Below are 19,937 nucleotides of genomic sequence, written 5' to 3' on the forward strand. Positions count from 1 at the left end.
TCTTTTTTTTTCAATAAAAAAATTATATTTAAAAAAATAAAAAAATTAAAAAAAATAAAAAAAAAAGAAAGTGGCCTATAGGAAAAAAAAAAAAAAACAGCACTGCTCTGGAGAGATGACTCGGCAGTAAGAACATTTGCTGAGTAAGCATGAATACCCTAGTTCAAAAACCCAGAACCCATGTAAAAAAACAGGCATAGCGACATTTGCCTGGAACCCCAGCACTAAGGGGTATGAACAAGAGGATTGTGGGATATACTAGCTGCCAACACAGCTACACGTTCAGGGAATAAGATGGCAAGAAATAGAGTAGGACTCCCGACATGCATGCAGAGTTATATGCCCTTGTAAACATACATAAACATGTATCACACGTTTGTCCACACACAAGTTTAAAAAAAAAAAAACCAATGTAAATCTAATTTAAAAAAAATAAAACTTGACAGAAGATCTTTCAAATTTTGGTTTACGACACCAATATTTGGCTTTCTGTATGTATACAGTAGGTCTGTGGAGTCCAGGAGATGGTGTCCTCCTGGAACTGGAGTTACAGGCGGTTTGTAAGCTGCCTGATGTGGGTGCTGGGAATGGAACCCAGAACCCAGGTCCTTTGCAACAGCAGCAAATGCTCTTGAACGCTGAGGCACCTCTCCAGCCTCTGCATCTGGAACTCTCTAAGCTGCGATGGGATTTTCCCTCTCTGTAGTAGATTCTCATCTTGAAAGGATTCATTCTTGACCAGAGGCATCAAGGTTGTCACTCAAAGCTTTCAGCTTAGACCGCTACATGGTGGCAACTGACAAGACAGAGCCAGGGAGCACTGGGCATTCACACAGCCCCCCCTGGCTTAAGTGCCCGAGGGATATATTATTAAGAAGTTTGATTGACACAGCAATCAAGTCATTATTCTGCCCATCTCCAACTAACCTGCCGTATATCCAGTGGACAGGCCGGATGTGAAGCTTCATATCATGGGCCATTTTTAAGGATGAACTGACACATCTGGGGCAGCGAGCAGACCACCCATGCACACCTTGCTACATCTGTGCACTTTGGCACCTCAAACTATCACCTGAAAGGTGCACAGAATGAAGTCCTCACACCAAGAGCTCCCTGTCGGCATCCTCACTTCTAACTCCACAAAACGAATTTACTCTTCAACAGAAAAAAATCAAGGCACGAGGACCACAGTCCTTAGCAAGCAATGTTTCTTTCGAAAATCTGATTTTCTTGTTTCGGTTTTACTATTGTCTTTTATTTATAGAATGTTTAAAAAAGGCTTTCTACTTAGATACTGCCTCAATTTTCTTTTAAAGCAAATTTAGGTAAAAAAAAAAAAAAGAATGTTAGTTTAAGAAAAAGGTTAAGTATTAGCAAAACAGGTGGTGTATATAGCCAAAAATGAGCAAGTGGTATATGGCTGCCTGGAATGGAGGAATGACTTGTTCTGATTGACTTCTTCGTGGAAAGGCCTGGCAAAGATAACTAACCACTCCTCACTCAGTCATCTTGCCTGGGTTAAGGTGCGTGGTTCCCACTGTCACCCTAATCTATCGGGGAAGAGATGAAAGAACCAGGCTTTCCTTTGCACAGTCTCCCCGGTGTAATGGCCAGTGCTCTCTGGTAACAATGTAGTATTACTTTTATACCCCTCTAGCATATACTTCTCACACACATTATGCTCACAGACTGAGAACAGCTGAGTCAAAATGAAATAAATGCTTGTCACTGGCAAAGGCTCCCCCTCTTCTTTCCTCCCTTCTCTCCCTCCTCCTTCCCCTCTCCCCCCCCCCATCCAGAATTGCACTCTATAGTGCAGGCTGGCACTCTTTTTCCCTCTGCCTTCTGGAGGAGCCATATGCCTGGCCAGATCTCTCTCTCCTCGAATCTTAGTTAAATTCTAAAGGATCACCTATAACTGGAGAGAATTATAAACAACACCACATTTGTGTTTCTAAATGCCTTTAATATTTTAACTGTGGCAAAAAAAAAAACACCAGCAAACACTTAATATGGATTTGACTTTCAAACAAACAAAGGAAGAACAGGAAGAACCATTTTAATAAAAACAGCAACTTCCTTCTTTACTCTCCTCTCTGACTTAGTGTAATCCTTAATATATGCTATTAAATTTTATAAATCTGAGGTGCTTTGTATTTCACTTCCTAGTTATTAACATGTCAGGCAAATTAAACTCAACTTCCCCATGACTAGTCCACAGGCAATGAAGTCTTCTTGTCTAGACAAAGATTTCTTTGCCACTACTTTACACCATACTGCCTGACCCAAAGAATCTCCTTCCATCTCTGACATAGTTTGAACAAAACTTATTAAGCGTATACTATGTTCAGCGACTCAGCGTCATCTAGTTCCTCACAGGTCTCTAGTAGGTGACCATACAGAATGGGCCTCATGAGCTGCTCGTGTGAAAGCCAAAACAAGGCACACATACACAACAAGGCACACATACACAACAAGGCACATGTACACAACAAGGCACTCATACACAAGGATGGAGATTCCACCCCAGGTTCACTTGCATAGTCACCCAGCCCAACCCCCAGTACTAGGGATTGAACCTAGGACCTTATGCATGGAAGGCAAGAACTCTACTACTGAACTACAGCCCTATCCTGACACATCTACTTCTTATAAACTTTCTAATGCCAAGCAATCAAGAAAAATCTCATTTGTCCAAACACAGCATATTTTAAGATTGGCAAAGAACTGCTGAGGAAGGTTTGGCATGTGAGCAAAATGGAAATACGAAGCTCTGGGTGAGATTCCTCTGTGGTTCTAGCAGATTCTACATGTTTGCATCTCTCCTCTGCGGATCTTGTTTCTCTGCTGTAGCTTTGTAGAGAAATGGCCACTTAACTGCTGATACCAGGGTACCGACAAGGGCAGTGGAATAGAGATGCCCCCAGTCTCAACGGCTTCAGTAGCATCGTTACAGCTTTAAAAAGAAAGAGCGAAGGAGCGCTTTTCTACACACTTCTCAGTTTTTTAATAGCAAGGATATTGAGAGCACTCAGAGGCCTCAAGATTTCCATACAAATAGGAAGGGTTTTTTTCACTCAATTCTTTTCCTTCTTCACTTTACGAATGCCAACACTTTTCACCCAAGGCCCCATCGTACGTCAGTGTTACCTCATTAAACTTTCTTATGTGTGCACTGAGTGGCCCAGGTATTTCAGAGAATGACAGGAAGAATCAGGAACTTCGTAAGCATGCTGCCACGAAATCTGACTTAATCCTGTTGTCTCCCATTTCATTTCTGCTAGAGTTTCAAACAGGGCAAAGATGTGTTCCATGTGCCATGCCCATGCCCTGCCAGAGTCTCTCCGTAGGCCACTGTACCCATTTTGAAACAATCAACCCAAAAGCCATTTTTGTCAAAACAAGTCTTCATGTCAGCAAGTACTGCTGTTTTCATTTTTCCTGTATTTTTCACACTGGCAAACTGCATTGTTGTCAAGAGGGTATGCGTGTTCCCACATGTGCATGCACACATGCAGGTGTGTGTAAGTGACTGGAGGCCCGAGGCTGACATCAGGAATCTTTCTCAGTCACTCTCCAACTTATTCACGGAGGCAGGGTCTCGCGGGTGAACCCAGAATTTGCCCAGAATTTGCCAATTTGACAGGCTAGTCGGGGTGGCCTGCTTGTGCCAGGAATCCCCTCTACTTTCCCAGTGCTGGAAGTACAGGCATGTCATCAATCGCGCCTGACACTTACACAGGTTCCGGGGACCTGAACTCTAGTCCTCAGACTCACAGGCAAGGGCTCTAAGAGTTGACCACTTCCCCAGCTCTACTTCTCAGAATTCAAAAAACAAAACACAAAACTAATATTCCTCATGAGTCATGTATGAAGGGAGGGCCTGATCTGCTCTGGCACTTTAAAAATAGCTGATATTGAACACGCAACTGTTTTTCTTTATTTTTAGAACGCTTAAGTCGGCACATATGTGATGAATTACCGTGTTGTTCACACTAAAAAGTAAATTAAGAATTACTTCTGATTGATCAATTATCGTCATTTATATGGCCTGAGGAAGTGACAGCTCTTATTCAATCCAGATTCAGAGGGTCACTGATTTCAAACAAGAAATGTAAAACAAATTAAAACAGTCGATTCACGACTGTAATTTCAGGTTTATGAAACGGTGCCACAAAACCACCATCAAAGCACCGGCTTGTGGAAGGCCCCTCCAGCTGGCCTCAAAGACCTACAGGAAAAAACCTGGCTAGCATTTATTCTGGGGCCCAAATTACAGTCTTTAGACACATGCAGCATTTTCTTTCTTAAAGCAGCCATAGGAGCAAGTAAAGTTGTTCATATTTTGCACAAGAAGGCAAAGTTCAGAGAAGGCCACGGGAGCTAGCACGGGCCAAAAGACAGTGAATAGTACAATTCTACTTCAAAAGCTCGTCTATTCCAGAGTCTGTGGTTCCTTATCACTATTCACTAAACCACCTTCCAGGGGCTCTGTGGTCACCTGTCCTCCTCTGGGCATGTAAACTCCTCTCACAAGTAAACATCCCACAGCTGAGACCTTGGACATCCAAGCCTGCCTCCCATCATACAGAACTCAATGCTAATTTTGTACTTAGAACTTATACATCTAGGCCTACAACCTATCACAAGGAACTCAGTGCTAACCCCAACCTTATGCATCTAGGTGTACATCCTATTACACGGAACTCAATGCTAACCCCACAAAGAAACAAATTCTTTTCTGCTGTTATCCCAACAGCTCATAAATAAATCATAGATAGTTCACAAGTTCCAACCAGAGAAGGCAATAAATAATCCATCTCTCTATATTTTTGTAGTATTCTGAGAGGATGAAGGTTAGATATGTTGGACTAATGAGTTCAGAAATCAACATGTTTGGAGACATACACTTCCAAGCAAAAACTGTTCTAGGATAAGAACAAAATTCCTGTCTTTTGAGTAGTGACATGGACATAAATTCTTGTCTCACTCAAGTTCCTCCAATAGTAAATCATAAGATATACTTAGCATTTTTTAAAGGATATTACTTTTAAAGGGAGAGAGGGTGGCTATGAAATCTAAGCCCCTCAAGCTCTTACATCTCAAAAAGAAATGATGAAAGACAGAAATTAAGAGAACTGAAAAAAATAGAAAAGCAGCATGACATATGGCCATCAGGAGAAAAGGGTGGACTGGCCTTCACGAAGCTCAGTCACTATCAAATCAGACAAAGGAAGGACCACAGCCTGAGGTCTTCATTGAGCAGAGTGGCACTCAGCATGGTGGACTGACTCTACCAATTGCCCATCCCTGCACAGCTCATGGGATCCATTAATCTTCATTAGAAGAACCATGCTGTTAGCTACCGCCCTGGGGCGGGTGCTCGGTGTGCCCAGGGAAAGTGGCATAACTTCAGTGTTGGCAGTGGCTGTGGTGCTCTGGTTCCTCCTAATCACAGTTCCGATGGGCAGCTCTGATTGTCAACTTTACCTTCTCACTGCCCACATCAGACGATCCTGCTCTAGCAGCACCCTGCTTGGCTTTCAAGACCATGTCTGTCTCGTGCCTTGAAGGGGCTCCCCGTGGCACTTGCTCTAAATCTTAAGTCTGACCATCGAAACATGCCCTACAGACCTAACACCAGTGTCTGTAGCTCTTTTCTCCCATCAGCACCACACACACACAAAACACAAACAAACACACACATACACAAAACACAAACGAAACTTAAAGACATATCCTACCAAGCCTGACGACCTGATTTCCATTCCTAGGACCTACGTGGCAGACAGAAAGAAATGACCACTGCAAGTTGTCCTCTGATCTTCACCCATGTACTTGATTTACACATGCACACACAAATACACAAACAAATTCAAAAGGCGGCAATACTTTTAAAAGCTTAACTTTTTAATGAGCACATGTGTGTTACTGTTCTCAAAGCCTCCATATCTGAACATAAATATGTAGCTATCATGTGGAAAGGTGAGTAAATATAAAAGCTATTTTATCTGCATTTGTCATCAAGGGTTTGTTGTACTGTTGGTTTTTTTTTTTTTTTTTTTTTGTCATTTTTTGGTTTGCTCTTCTTTTTTTTTTCCCCTTAGGAAATTATCTAAGATTTAATTCTTGGACCTAATATTCACTAGAGAAATTTAATTGAACACTAATCACTTCTGATTTATTCTTAGTTTTAAATATGCCTTGGGATCTAATTAAATCTTATTAAGATATGAATAAGAGATACTGAGTTAGAATTCCCCAGGAAGCACACGTTGTCTATGGGAAGCAAACTAATGGGCACAGGATTGGAGAGAGAAGCTGCCAGCAAGGCAGCCAGACTTCAGAGCTTCAGCTTGAGATGGACATCCATCTCCACATGCAATGCCTGTGTTATGAGCTTTGATAAGCCAAAAGGCGGCTTTTATTTTGGAAGGTCCTGTGCATGCTAGTTGCGTTACTTTTCAAAGTGACCAAACTCATATAAAAACAGCTTCTGGGAAGACGAACTTGTCTGGACCCACAGTTTGAGAGGGTTGTGTCCATCACAGTGGAGAAGGCACAGCCGAATTCCTGGCAGTGGGAGCATGTGGCTGGAGCTCTTCACATCTTAGAGGACCAGGAAGGAGGTAAGGATGGGTAGGTAGTGCACTCTCCCCTTCCTCCTGTTATTTTTTCTGTCCTCAACCCTGTGGGCTAGTGTTGCCTATAATCAGAGTGGACGTTCCCTCCTCAGTTCAGCCTCTCTGCAAACTCACATAGACACACTAAAAAGTGTGTCTCCTAGGTAACTCCAAAGCCAACCATGCTGACAGTGCAGATGAACCACCACAGTAACCAAATGCTCTGCCTTTGAACCAATACCCCTAGCTCCAATCTGAGTAGTTAAAAAATATACAAGGAAATACATGAACAGGAGCAAGTGAAAGCAAGCTGCATCTATCTGTGATAAAGTTAAAAATAAACTTCCAGTGCCCTAATTCTTTACTTTTACTACTTCATGCATTATATGAACAGGAATACTTCAGAGAATTTGGCATCACAAAGTACGGTTTTAAGTATTTTAATCTTCTGACAATTCCCCCACAAAATACTTGTACTGATGGAAAGCTGTTAACTCAGACTGCTTCTCCTTTGCAGAGGCTAAGTTTCATAAATGTCTTAAAAATAAGTAACTGCTTCACACCACATGTATTATTTTCACCTTTTATGCTTGTTTAATGTGGCTGGCATAAAATGCTCCATGCTACAAAGACATTCATCTAGAAGCAAAATAATGAGAAAATAATAATAGCAGTAATAAATACTAAAGAATAGAGACTGGAATAAAGAGTTCAGTGCATCCTCAGAACGGGTACCAAGCAAGATTGTTTATCTAAGGGACACTATAGAATAAAGGTGGGATGTTTAGTTTTGACTGTTGTCACATGTTGACTCTAGACAAGGCATCTCTCTGAAATAGTCCAGGGTTTTCTCCACCACAGTACAAGAGCAGTGCCACGCTCCTGCTTAGGCACATGGAAGATAACAGACCAGGGCTTGTTTTAGTGAGTCCTATATTTGACTTTGCTATAAATTCGTGTAACCTATACCAAAATCTGGAATAATAATTCACATTTGCTCAGGATAGCAAGGACCTCTTGACCTGCACCACCTCCCCTACCTGCTCAGACAGCATGGCAGGTGGTATTCGTGTACCATTCTCAATATGAAAGAAACCAAGGGTCAGCGTTAAAAATTGTAAAACGGCTGTATTTACAGGTGCCTCTTTATTTTACACCTGAAAACCAAACAATGGTATTATTATTATTACTAAGTACAAAGATATGACAAAGAAGGGAGAGTCATCACTTACAAATGGCTGCATAGAGGTCCCCAAAACATCATTTAAGCTAGTCTACAACAGAGTCAGAAAATACACAGCCAAAGTCTCACCCACCTCCTTCTTCACACCTATGGCAGACATTGCTGAATGGTCACCACACCATACACGCTCAGTCATGCATAGATTCAGGATTCTTCTACTCATAATCCTATCCACAGATGTTACTGTCCACCAACAGAAGCCAGTGTATAAGATGAAGTTCCAAGGCTGACCTCTGGAAACAGCTGGAAGGTTAACAGCTAGTCCTTGGGCCTCACCTGCTCTGCAGCTGGCAGCGTCTTCTGAACACAAGTAAGGTTATACTGCATACCTTTCATTAACATGGAATAAATGGATAACAAAGAAATAAAGTTTTTTACTTTGTACAAGTAAGTTTGCTTGCACATGGGATATTGCTCTGTAGCCCAAGTTGTCCTTCAACTCATAGTCTACTTGTTAGCCTCCTGAACTGACTAGCTTGTGTTTTGAAGCACGGTCTTCACATTTGCCCACTACTTACATGTTAGACTAGACTACCTGCCCAGTGAACTCCAAGAATCCTTCTGCCTCAAGCTCCTTAATACTGTAATTGTATGTGGCCACCATGGCATCCAGTGTTGTTGTGGTTTCTAGGGAATGGGCACGGGTCCCCATGCTAGCACAGCACTTCAAATGCTTTACAGACTGAGCTACCTCTCCTACATCAGCTCTTACTTTCAAAAATGACTAACTCGGACTGAAACCTCAAGGTCCAAATCAGGAGAAGAAGGAGAGAGCGCACGAGCAAGGAACTCAGGACCGCGAGGGGTGCACCCACACACTGAGACAATGGGGATGTTCTCTCGGGAACTCACCAAGGCCAGCTGGCCTGGATCTGAAAAAGCCTGGGATAAAACCGGACTCGCTGAACATAGCGGACAATGAGGACTGCTGAGAACTCAAGAACAATGGCAATGGGTTTTTTGATCCTACTGCACCTATTGGCTTTGTGGGAGCCTAGGCAGTTTGAATGCTCATCTTACTAGACCTGGAAGGAGGTGGGTGGTCCTTGGACTTCCCACAGGGCAGGGAACCCTGATTGCGTTTGGGGCTGACGAGGGAGGGGGACTTGATTGGGGGAGGGGGAGGGAAATGGGAGGCGGTGGTGGGGAAGATATAGAAATCTTTAATAAATAGATAAATAAATAAAAATTCAAATAAAAAAATGACTAACTCACTGACATTTCTAGACTCCCTTGTTGAACATGGTCAGTGGAGACTCTAGCCAGAGCAGTAGAGCTCCATGGCTTTATTTCTGACATTACCTACAAAACAGATCATCTGTTTGTGTCTGTTTAGCCACGATGCTTGCTTGTTATATGTTCTCGCATGAAATTATCATCTGTACTCACTCATAAGTGATTTTTAAACATAAAGCAAAAAAAAAAAACCAGTCCACAAATCACAATCCCAGAGAACCTAGACAACAATGAGGACACTAAGAGAGACATACATAGATCTAATCTACATGGGTAGAAAAAAAAGATCTCCTGAGTAAATTGGGAGCATGAGGACCTTGGCAGAGGGTTGAAGGCAAGGGGAGAGGCAGAAAGGGGAGCAGAGAAAAATGTAGAGCTCAACAAAAATCAATTTAAAAAATTCATTTTTTCTCACTTTTCTAACAAATAAAATAATATAATCAAAAGTATCATTTAGGTCATGGAATATTTTTTTTCCACTAAAATCAAACCAAACCCTAAATGGAAACATCTTAAATATTTTTCATCAGCAAGTTTTCATCACGGGGAATATCTAAACAAAGATGAGAGATTTAATTCCAAGGAAAAAGTGCACTGCTCACCATTTCCAAAAGTTCTCACCCCAGCCTGAAAATCTATACAGAGGAAGAATAAAATCAACCACATGGGCTTGGGCTAAGATTAGACTTATTGACGTCAGCGTGGTTTTCAAGACATGCATATGGATGACTGCAGAAGCCGAGGGGAGTGCATAGCTGGCGTGTCTGCGTGTTTGCACATACACAGCGACTTATAATAAAAACTCTGTCAACTAAGGATGACTGGAAGCAATGAAAACTCCCACCAGCCGGACCTGGTAGCATATGCTTGCAATCCTAGCTACCAGGAATGTGAAAGAAGAAGAAGAGCAAGTTCAAAACCAGCCTCAGCAACTTAATCATAAAAAAAAAAAAAGAGTGCTCTGGAAAAAACTTCATGGTAGATTCATAAGCCTACCAGGAACCAATAGATTATTCCCAAACCATGGTCCCACAGCCATCCTAGTCGAACTCAGTGGGTCACAAAACAAAACAAAAAGACATGAATGTGGGGAACGCATTGAGGTGTGTGTGTGTGACAGGAGCAAGAGGGAGACGGAAGGGGTAGATGTGAAAGTCCTCTGACTGCACTGCATATATGTGCCAGACTGTCAAACCAATGAATTTTTAGAAAAGCCTACATGTAGAGCATTTACTAAAGAGTCATGAGACCCTCGGTTCAACTCCCATCACCACAAAATAAAAAAGTAATAAATAAATAGAAAATCATAGTGAGAGTCTAGCATAAGGAGCACCTATATTCTGGTTAGAAATTTCAGATTGCGAAATTCAGAGAATGCCAGATTGCAAAAACAGAGCAAGGGAAGTCTAAGGTGGAAAAATGTTCACACATGATAGGTACATGTCAAAAGGACAGAATCTTCAAGTTTATAAAAGCTACGTCTGGCCGGAACCAGCCATGTGACCACGAGACCCCATTGGAACAGCAGACAAATGGGGAAATTACATAGAGAAAAGAACGCCCCGTCCTCCAGGGGAAGGCCAACTAGTACAGAGATTCAGCGTGGGGCTGGTAGACAGCCACCACGTGTCAACCATCAGTAACAACAGATTCGACCAAAACCCACCAACGAATACAAAAACCAGTGCATGACGTCTGGGAAATGGGCAGAATATCTACACAGCTTTCAAGGGTCTTTCTGCAAGATGCTGATTAATTCAGAGACAATTACAGAATTCTGCAGAAATAATTATTAATTACAAAGGAACCTGTGACCAAAGACTAGATTAACATGACCAATACAAAGACAAAGGAAATGTTAACCCTTACATATGGGCCAAGAAAGACACAGGTTTCCTTCTGTGGGCAAATGCATGACCTACAAGTGCTCATAAGAAACTGTTAGAGAAACACAAAGTGACGGACATCCTATGAAAGATTTGGTATGTATGCTTCAAGAATATTTTGGTCTGAGACATGGAGAACACCTTCTAAAGACAGCCTGAACAAAACCCATCTGAACTTACAGAGACCATGGCACCATGTTCAGGGACCACATGTTCAGGTATGGGCCTGGTGGGGTCCCAGCACTCAGAGAAGTGGACATAAACCAAAATCCTTAACCCATAACCTATCTCTAATTGATAACCACTCACAAATGAAAAGTTAGTTTTCTCTAATGGAGTCTGAGTATAAAAAACACTCTTAAGACCAGGTCCCATGGCCAGCAGTAGACGGCCAACACAAAAGAGTTCAGTTTTATTTTTAAAAGATCTTTTTTTCTTTTCCTTTTTATTCTTTTCTTTACTACAAGTCTATTTGCTTATATATTTTAGTTTCTAATTTTGTGCTTTCAGGAGATGTCTGTGGTATCTATCTGTGTGTATTTCTTGTGCATTTTCTTTGGCTCTTTGTTTTCCTGTTAATTTTTTTGTTTTGTTTTGTCTTATTCAAATTTGTTTGTTTTTTTCCTAAGGATGAGGCGCAGTGCTCTAGTGTGTTAACCCTGTTTTCCTACTGTGATCAGATGCCTGTTTGATGTTCCATTTTTCTGGGGGAACACAACTACGCAGACAAAGAATAACAAAAATTAAAATACTTCTGCAAGAAAAAAATTTGTTTGTTTTTATCTTATTCCTTTTCCTTCCTTCCTTCCTTCCTTCCTTCCTTCCTTCCTTCCTTCCTTCCTTCCTTCCTTCCTTTTTTCCTTTTTCTTTTTTGAGACAGGGTTTCTCTGTAGCTTTCCTGGAACTACCTGTTGTAGGCCAGACTCGCCTTGAGCTCACAGAGATCCACCTGCCTCTGCCTCCCCAGTGCTGGGATTAAATGCATGCACTATCAGCACCCGGCATCTTCCTTCCTTTCTTACATGCCTGTTTGGGTGGGAAGGGCCTGGGAGGAGCTGTAGGAGAAGGACCCATAACTGGAATATATTATATGAAAAGAATCTATCCTTTATTAATTAAAAAATTTAAAAACAAATCAAATTTTTTAAATTAAAAAACAAAGCACATTTTGACCTGTGAGTGTAGACTTTAAGCATTGTCACCCAAAGGAGAAATAAGGACGATAATTATGCAAGAGAATATTTTGGTATGGAAGGCAAAAATTAAAGAATTATTATTCTAAGGTCAAGGAAACTCAAGAAATTTGAAAACTGAAAGAAATCCATGGCAAGTTGATGGCAAATTCTGTCAACTCAACATTTCCAGAGATTACCCGAGAGAGGAATCCCCATCCTACATGTGGGAGGCACTGTTCTACTGACTGGGGTCCTGGCACCATTGTATTCTATTCTATTGACTGGGCCATGTCATGAATTAAAAGGAGAAAGTGAGTTCACAGCAGCATCCAGGGCCCTGTTTTCTGACTGTGAATGCCATGTGACTAGTGGCTTCAACCTCCTGCTATCGTGCCTTCTTCACTACGGTGACTGTGCCCCTACACACTAAGCCAAAGCAACCCTTTCCTTAAGTTTCTTTTGTGCTGTATCCTGTTGAAGCAATAATAAAAGTAACTAATGCCACAGGAGATTGTCTTTCCCTGTGAAGAAATTCATAGGAAGTAGTGACAAAATGTGAACCAATTGTGGAGGTGACAGTGCTGTGCTCTTATTTATTTTCTGGTTTAGATTACCATGTTGCATGTATATAAGAATTTATTTTAATTCTAAAAAAAAATATGGTATGTGCAGGGATAGAAGACTTGCAAGATGGCCCAGCAGGGAAAGGTGCTTGCTACCAAGCCTTGTAACCTGAGTTCAATCCCTGCGAAGCCCTGCATGAAGGAAGGATAGAATTACCTCCTGAATGCTTTTCTCTGACATCCACACATGTACTGTGGCACACATGTGCATGCATGCATGAACACACTCACAGATACACAGATAAATACAAAAATGCTGATCTGTTTATGAGACTGACATTGTCTACTACATGAAGGGGGCACCTCATACCTGCATAAGCAAGGACAAACAAATGCATCCAGCCAAGGGGGAAGTCAATGGAGATGCTGCATTCTAGGTCAAGAATGCACAGACACATGAGCCTGTGAGCCTGAAACTACATTAAAATAAATAAAACAAATGGAAACAAAAGTCGTCCTCCAGTCCTTAAAGAGAAGAAAAAATGGAAGCGAACACTCCGTCATGTTGATTCACGCTCCCTTCTGCCACATTCATTGGTCTCAGAACATCATCTTTGCTGTAAGGACAGACAGTGATGACATTACTTCTGCAAACTACACAGTCTGGCTGCAGAGGGAAGGCCCTGTTTGGCTTTCAACCCGACCTGATTAGCAAAGACAGTCCAACACAGGCAGAGGAGGAGCGTTTTGCACCACACTCTCTGGGGCTCCAGAGTTCCTGCCTACCCGCAGGTCTCCAAATCCGAACACTTTTGAGCTGAACGTGCGTTTATGAATTCTGGGAATGGCAGGCTGATGGAACTTTCTCTATACCTACAGACTCACATTTGCTGGCTTGAACAGAAAGTGATTTGAAGCACAACCACAGGCTTTTATTAGCACCTGTTAACAAGCTCTAACCAACAATAGATTGAGCTCAGTCTTCCAATTCATAAAGCTTCAAGATGTAACTATATCTATCTCTCTAATTTCCTTTCTTTCTTTCTTTCTTTCTTTCTTTCTTTCTTTCTTTCTTTCTTTTTTCTTTCTATCCATCCCTCTATCATCTCTATCTATAGATTTAAAAATACAAAAATACTTACGTATTTATGAGATAGACACACACACACACACACACACACAGGAGAGAAAGAGAGAGACTGCATAAGCACAAGCTTCAAAGTGAGCTTGCCAGGCTCTCCATTCGATGGCTTTCTTCTGCTTTTCTCTCAATGGACAATTTAGCCAAAGGAGATGTTCAGAGAGTTTCCCAAACATACTAATGTGGTAGTGGCAACTGGGGTAACAGGGAGGTGGCCCAGTGTTGGCTAAACTACAGAAAGATGGCTTGTACTCTGCCTGGCACACCCTGAGGGCTTTTTGAGGGTAATATTGAACTTATGTGATTTTTTTCAACTTTTGCTCTTTCTTACATAACCACATTAGACTTGGGTAGCATCTGATTAAGTCTAAACGCTAGATCACAGAGGAAAGTGTTCTGCTTGTGAAGATCCTGCCTCTATCAGTTAACCCACACTTTATCTGGGCATATGAATATGAAGATTCTTCTAAAGATTTCAAACTGCTGGAAATAACAAGAGTACTGTTCCTTTGAGAACCTTGGGAATTGTAAGGTAGAGTACACCATCTTTACCAGACAACTCCAAAAACTAGCTAAGAGGCAGAAAACCGAAACCACCAGGGAAGTCAGGGTTTCATGAGAGGGGTATAAGATGGATAAAGAAATATATTATAATCTCCTAATAAGAACAAGCTCATATTCAATTCAAGGAAGAGTCAAAAGGAGAAAAAGTACCAGGAGGGTCAGAGGCAGAGGAGTAGAGAGGGTACAAAACAACCAGAAGCCAACGTTGAAACAAGGCAGGAGCTTGCTGTGTCTCTGAGCAGATATGAGAGAGAATAGCAATGTACACATATATCCAGGCCATAGGGGACACACAGTGCAGGCAGAGAGCAAGTGCTCCTGCCCCCGGTGCTGGAAGGGCATTTAAAGCAAGGAGCTCCACATCCCCGGCTCCAGCTTCCTTACTAGGCCTTGGCAGTGCAAGGGCAAGGGTCCCACTGGGGACTGTCACTCATCAGTCTGAGAAGAGACAGGTGCCGACAGCTCTGTCCCTGAGCAGCTTGACTATAACCCGTTCAACACCATGAAAGTGTGCATCAAGGATGGCACTCTTGGTAACCAATGCCCTGACACCCTGCAGCTGGCATGGCACATTGCACCTACACAGAGGCGCGGCTTCTGACAGCATCACCGCATCTTCTGAAGCCACTGTGCCCGGGTGCTCATATAGCAACTCATTATTAGATAATCTTCCACTCACTCTTACAGTCTCGTCTATCATTTTACACGTCTAAATGGATGTGTGCACACATAGTTTTGTGGCTTTCACTTCACGACAGCATTGAGTTCGCCTCGATTGTTATGGAAGGTGGTGCTGGGGGAAGAGGGCAGATCCGGCTGTATGTGGATGAGGACACTGTTCTCGTTTCAGAAGCAGACTCCAGGCAGAGACTAATGCAGACTCACCCTGCAGAATGGATGAGGCTGCATCTCTCTCTGGATTTAAAATCAGCAGCCTCTTGTAAGAACTAAAGTTCCCCCCATGAGGTTCTGCTGCTAGCTTGCTCACTGCCTTGAAAACGCGAGATTTAGTGTGGGAAAACAGAAAGCCTAACTCTTCCCATGAACACACACACACACACACACACACACACACACACCCCACAGCACCATCAGACTCATGCCCCGGTAATAAACCCTAGCACAGACAATGAGGTGAACTGGAGAACATATCCGCAGTCCCGAGAATCACTGTATCATGTCAGGAGAGATTAGAACTCGACGGAAAAGGGCAACACTGTGTCAGCCGTGATTATGTATGTGGCGGCTCTCTATCGGGATCTCCCTCCTTTATGTCTTAACACTGGGGCCTGATTAATATTTTACATACTGTCCAAAGTGGGAGTGGGACTTACCAGAAACCGTACTGAACATTTCAAACACAGATCATCCTCTGCCAAGAGAAAATCCTGCCCAGCTGGAGATTTCGCGTTTGCAAAGCTTAAGAGCAATGAGATTCCGTGACTTGGAGAAACTGGCTGTCCCACTGATGCCTTGGCAAGACAGGCTGTACTTATCTTTTTGAACAATAGACTCAGAAAATGTATTCGCTTTCAAAAGCTATGGTAATGCATTTGGGCTCTGCTGCCCAAGCAAGCTGCTGTTAGAGAACGCACCACGCTAGGCTGGAAAGTCCAAAGCACAAGATTTAACCCCAAGTTCAGAACTCTTTTGAAGGTCAAATGTAGTGTAACAATCTTAATAGTATCCTTAAACAAAACCAAGTAAGCTTCGAATACATAAATGACCACATGGCTCTTATTCTCAGCCTTAACTCAGGTATTTGGCTTCCCTGGGAAGAGTCAACCACATTTTTTATTAATTTTATTCCCCAGAGGACATAAAATTACCCAGAAAGAAACCACTGCTCAATTGGTTCATGTAAAATTGGAACATTGACAATACCGTTCTCCGTCTTCTTTGCACTTTGTGCCCCCAGGAGAAGAAGCCTGTGGTCACATGATCATGGGTGATGCAAAACTTCACTTATGGTTTAACATAAAAATTCCCAGGAAATGCAGATGTTGTGCAAAGGTGTCTGGGACAGCAAACTCCTCAGGTATTTGTGCTGGTTTTCTGGCTTCCTGTTTGGTGATTATGGAAGTGGGTATAGCCACGGATGACCATCCTGTGGCATCTAGCAGGTCACCTTGGAATCTCATATTTGCTTTTTCTTTAGCAGGAGTTTGAATAATTAAGTTCCCAGAAATATTCATTAAATGAGAAATCTGAATGATCCAAAACAGCACCCAGATGAAGTCGGGTCTCTCAAACTTGGCAACAAGAGCCCACACAATGAGGTGAGAAACAACCGGCTTCCTGTCTGCACACTAGAACTCTGCCAATGTGTTACCCTAACTCCAAAGCGCTGCATGGTGCCACTGAGAGATCTCCCAATGACAGCCTTCAAACCTGCTAGGCAGTAACTGAAAGTGAAGAGATGGATGAGTGTGAAGTGAGAGGACCCCAACATCCACTTTGACCTGTATGTCTCTGGGCCACCAGATCGTCCAGCAGACCTCAGGCAAACAGCCGAGAGGGGAGTGTGAAGGGACACAAACAATGCCTGTGCTGAGGCTGCACTGTGGTGTGAGCACCGAGGAACAGACAATGACTTTGAGGCTGATACACTCACACCCAATATGTACAGAGTCCCAATCTGTCCAACAGGGGGCCGATCATCTGTTTCTAACTAGCATGTAAACCCTCTGAAGGTTGTTTTGTGCAGGGCAGGAATAGAGGCATAGTAAACAAATGTAGGTCCCCATGGAAACAGATGTAGATCCCTGTGCAAAGAGCCAAATTGTGAACATGCACCCTCCAAATCCAGCCTCTCCTTGCCGAAGGAAACTTCACACCAAGGCAATCGACACCCGATCAGGTTACACACCACCGGCAAAGTATCCTGCTCCCCACCCATCCCCACAAGAGGCACCCCTAACCCCAGCCCCTAAACATCCCTCTGCGAGCCAGGCAAAGGTGGATGGCAGGCAGTCTATCCAGACACCAGCCAGTGTTCACATACCTCAATAATCCTGTCATGAATTTGCAGGCCTCCTTCCTTGGCTGCCGGCCCACTGTCAACTATTTTGGATACAAAGATTCCTTCGCTGGAGGGTCCATCTTGATTGTCCTTAGGGTTAAGAAAACACAGGCATGAATGCTAGGCATGGAAGCTGGCATGAAAAAATCAAATCAAATCAAAAAACAACTTTGCCCTCTGTGACCCCAACTTGTCAGAAGTGGTGTTAAAGGTAAAAGCTGTTGGTTTCCCTTCATTTCTGTTTTAACTGAAACTGGCTCATATGTATTGTAAAAATATTCCAAACTGGAGCCAAAGTCAGATGATGGGAGGAGTGCGCTATCTTCGAGCAACCATCCTCCTTCCTCCACGAGGCTTCTATTTCAGCGTGTGTATCCTGTCCAATAATACACATCACCTTCCTCAACACGAGTCTGCTCCTCCTCCTGCACATAGCAGGACCACACCGAGCCCACTCTTCAGGCACATAGCAGGATCACACCGAGCCCACTCTTCATGCACATAGCAGGATCACACCGAGCCCACTCTTCAGGCGCATAGCAGGATCACACCGAGCCCACTCTTTGGACCTTAGCTTTATATTTTCTTTTCATTTCCATTTACTTCCCTTTACCTTCCCACCCCGCTTTCCATCCCACTACCTCCTCTTTTCTCTCTGCTCCCTCCCTCCTTCCCTCCCCTTTCCATCTTTCATTTCTTCCCTCCGTCTTTCAATCCCTTCATTTCTTTTCTTCCCACCCTTTCTCTTTCCTTCTTTTCTCTTATCCCCTTCCTCCATGCCTCTTTTCTTCCCTTCTTTGGGAGCAACTAAGCCACACTTCCCAGCACTGCCCTGCTTCCCCAGTCTGAACAGGACTCGAGTTCAGGAAGGATGGACAGTGTCCGCAGCTATTACCATCAGATAAGATAAATCACTCTGATTTAGTATTTTGAAACATCTTTGCTCACAGACACCTAACAAAGAGTCCTTAGCAATTTGAATAGTTGGGCCAAATTTATACAAGAGGCAAACACAGTTGACTGGCCCTCTAGAGACTGCCCTGAGATTTCACTAGACACTGGCCCCAGTTGCTACCCACACAAAGAATTGCTCCCGGAGTCACTATGTAATAATCTAATTATGAAATGAGATATTTACGAATAAAGGTGAAGAGGTCAGCTCATTTCTCAAAGTCCCTCCTTTCCCTGACTGGAAAAGGATCCAACTGCTTGTTCTGGCTCCAGCTTGTTCATGAACTTCTTTCAACACGGTACTGGGACAAGTCTTTTCCAAGTGTTTAGAACGTTCTAGTGATTAACGGATGGGTTTTTAAATTACATGGCACATGCATGTGCTGTTTCCAAACAAAAGCATCTGATAATATGCTTGATCTTACCCAAAAGGCCAATGAAACAAGATGACTTGAAAAGGGAGCAGAGGACACTTCAGAGAACTCCAAACCAGTGCCATGCTAAATTCTTTCCCACAATGCCAGAAGAGCTATTTTAATAATGCTCTCTATAGAAGTACATAAAAATACCATAGCCCAAAAGAACTATGAAAATATAACCTTTTCTTTTTCAAACAGGAAAGAGAGATGGAGGGAGGGAAGCAAAACAAAATATAGAATGGAAGGGAGGGGAGAGAAAGAGAGAGAGAGAGAGAAGGAAGGGGAACCATTCTAAGGAACTATATCTAAGGCTAAGAGAATGCACTCTGCAGCCTCTTCTCCCTCCCTCCCTCCCTCCTTCCCTCCCTCCCTCCCTCCCTCCCTCCCTCCCTCCCTCCCTTCCTCCTTCCCTCCCTCCCTCTGTCTCTCTTTGGCTCTTACTTTCCATCTCTGTCTCTGTCTCTCTCTCTCTCTCCATATATGCCAGAACAAAGCAAAAACGCCAAGTTAGCACGAGCATAAGTGTTTATCCATTCCCCATTGCTGCATGTCATAGACATATCTCTAAGTGCCACCCGAGTTCCATCAATGCTTCCTTAGAAGATGGGTCGGCACTGGCATGGGTGCTGCATGAGGTTCTCTTTACCTGGCATCTCTGCTTACCATCTCAGCACTCAGCTCACACTAACCCTTAATCAGCTGAGAAGCTACAAGTATCCTTTCTCTCATAGCAGCCTCATTCATGCCTGCATCCCAATCCAGCTTCCTACACGAGCATCACAAATGCCAGTACAATGAGGATTTCAACTTACCAAGGACTCATGAGACAGCAGGTGCCTGCATCATTTAATCCTCACAGTAGCCCCAGCAGTAAGAACTACTGCCGTCTATCCCACAAGAGGAAAAGCCTGAATTCAGAAAGGCTAAATGCACATAGCTAAAAAGCAGCATTAGTTCATAGAGGCTAGGAGATCCTCAAAGGCAAACCTCTTTCCCAATGAGAAAACTTACAAAACAGGGATGCAGAGGTCCAACATCTCATCCGCATGGCATTCTAATTAAGGCAGCTGAAAAGCCTCACTGGACAGCTAAAGGTTTCTAAGCAAGCAGAGTT

General features: G+C 43.0%; 1 protein-coding gene across 1 annotated transcript in view; it reads right to left on the reverse strand.

The window, feature by feature from the left end:
* The window catches only part of Pdzrn3 (PDZ domain containing ring finger 3), a 225,089-nt gene that overhangs the window by 185,824 nt on the left and 19,328 nt on the right, over positions 1–19,937 (reverse strand). Inside the window, exon 3 of the mRNA XM_050149400.1 lies at positions 17,436–17,543. Coding sequence (XP_050005357.1) covers positions 17,436–17,543 — 108 coding nt within the window. The remainder of the gene's footprint in view (positions 1–17,435; positions 17,544–19,937) is intronic.

This window comes from Alexandromys fortis, unplaced genomic scaffold (genome assembly GCF_014885135.2).
Source record: "Alexandromys fortis isolate MF-2015 unplaced genomic scaffold, M_Fortis_MF-2015_v1.1 scaffold_48, whole genome shotgun sequence".
Taxonomy (NCBI): Eukaryota; Metazoa; Chordata; class Mammalia; order Rodentia; family Cricetidae; genus Alexandromys; species Alexandromys fortis.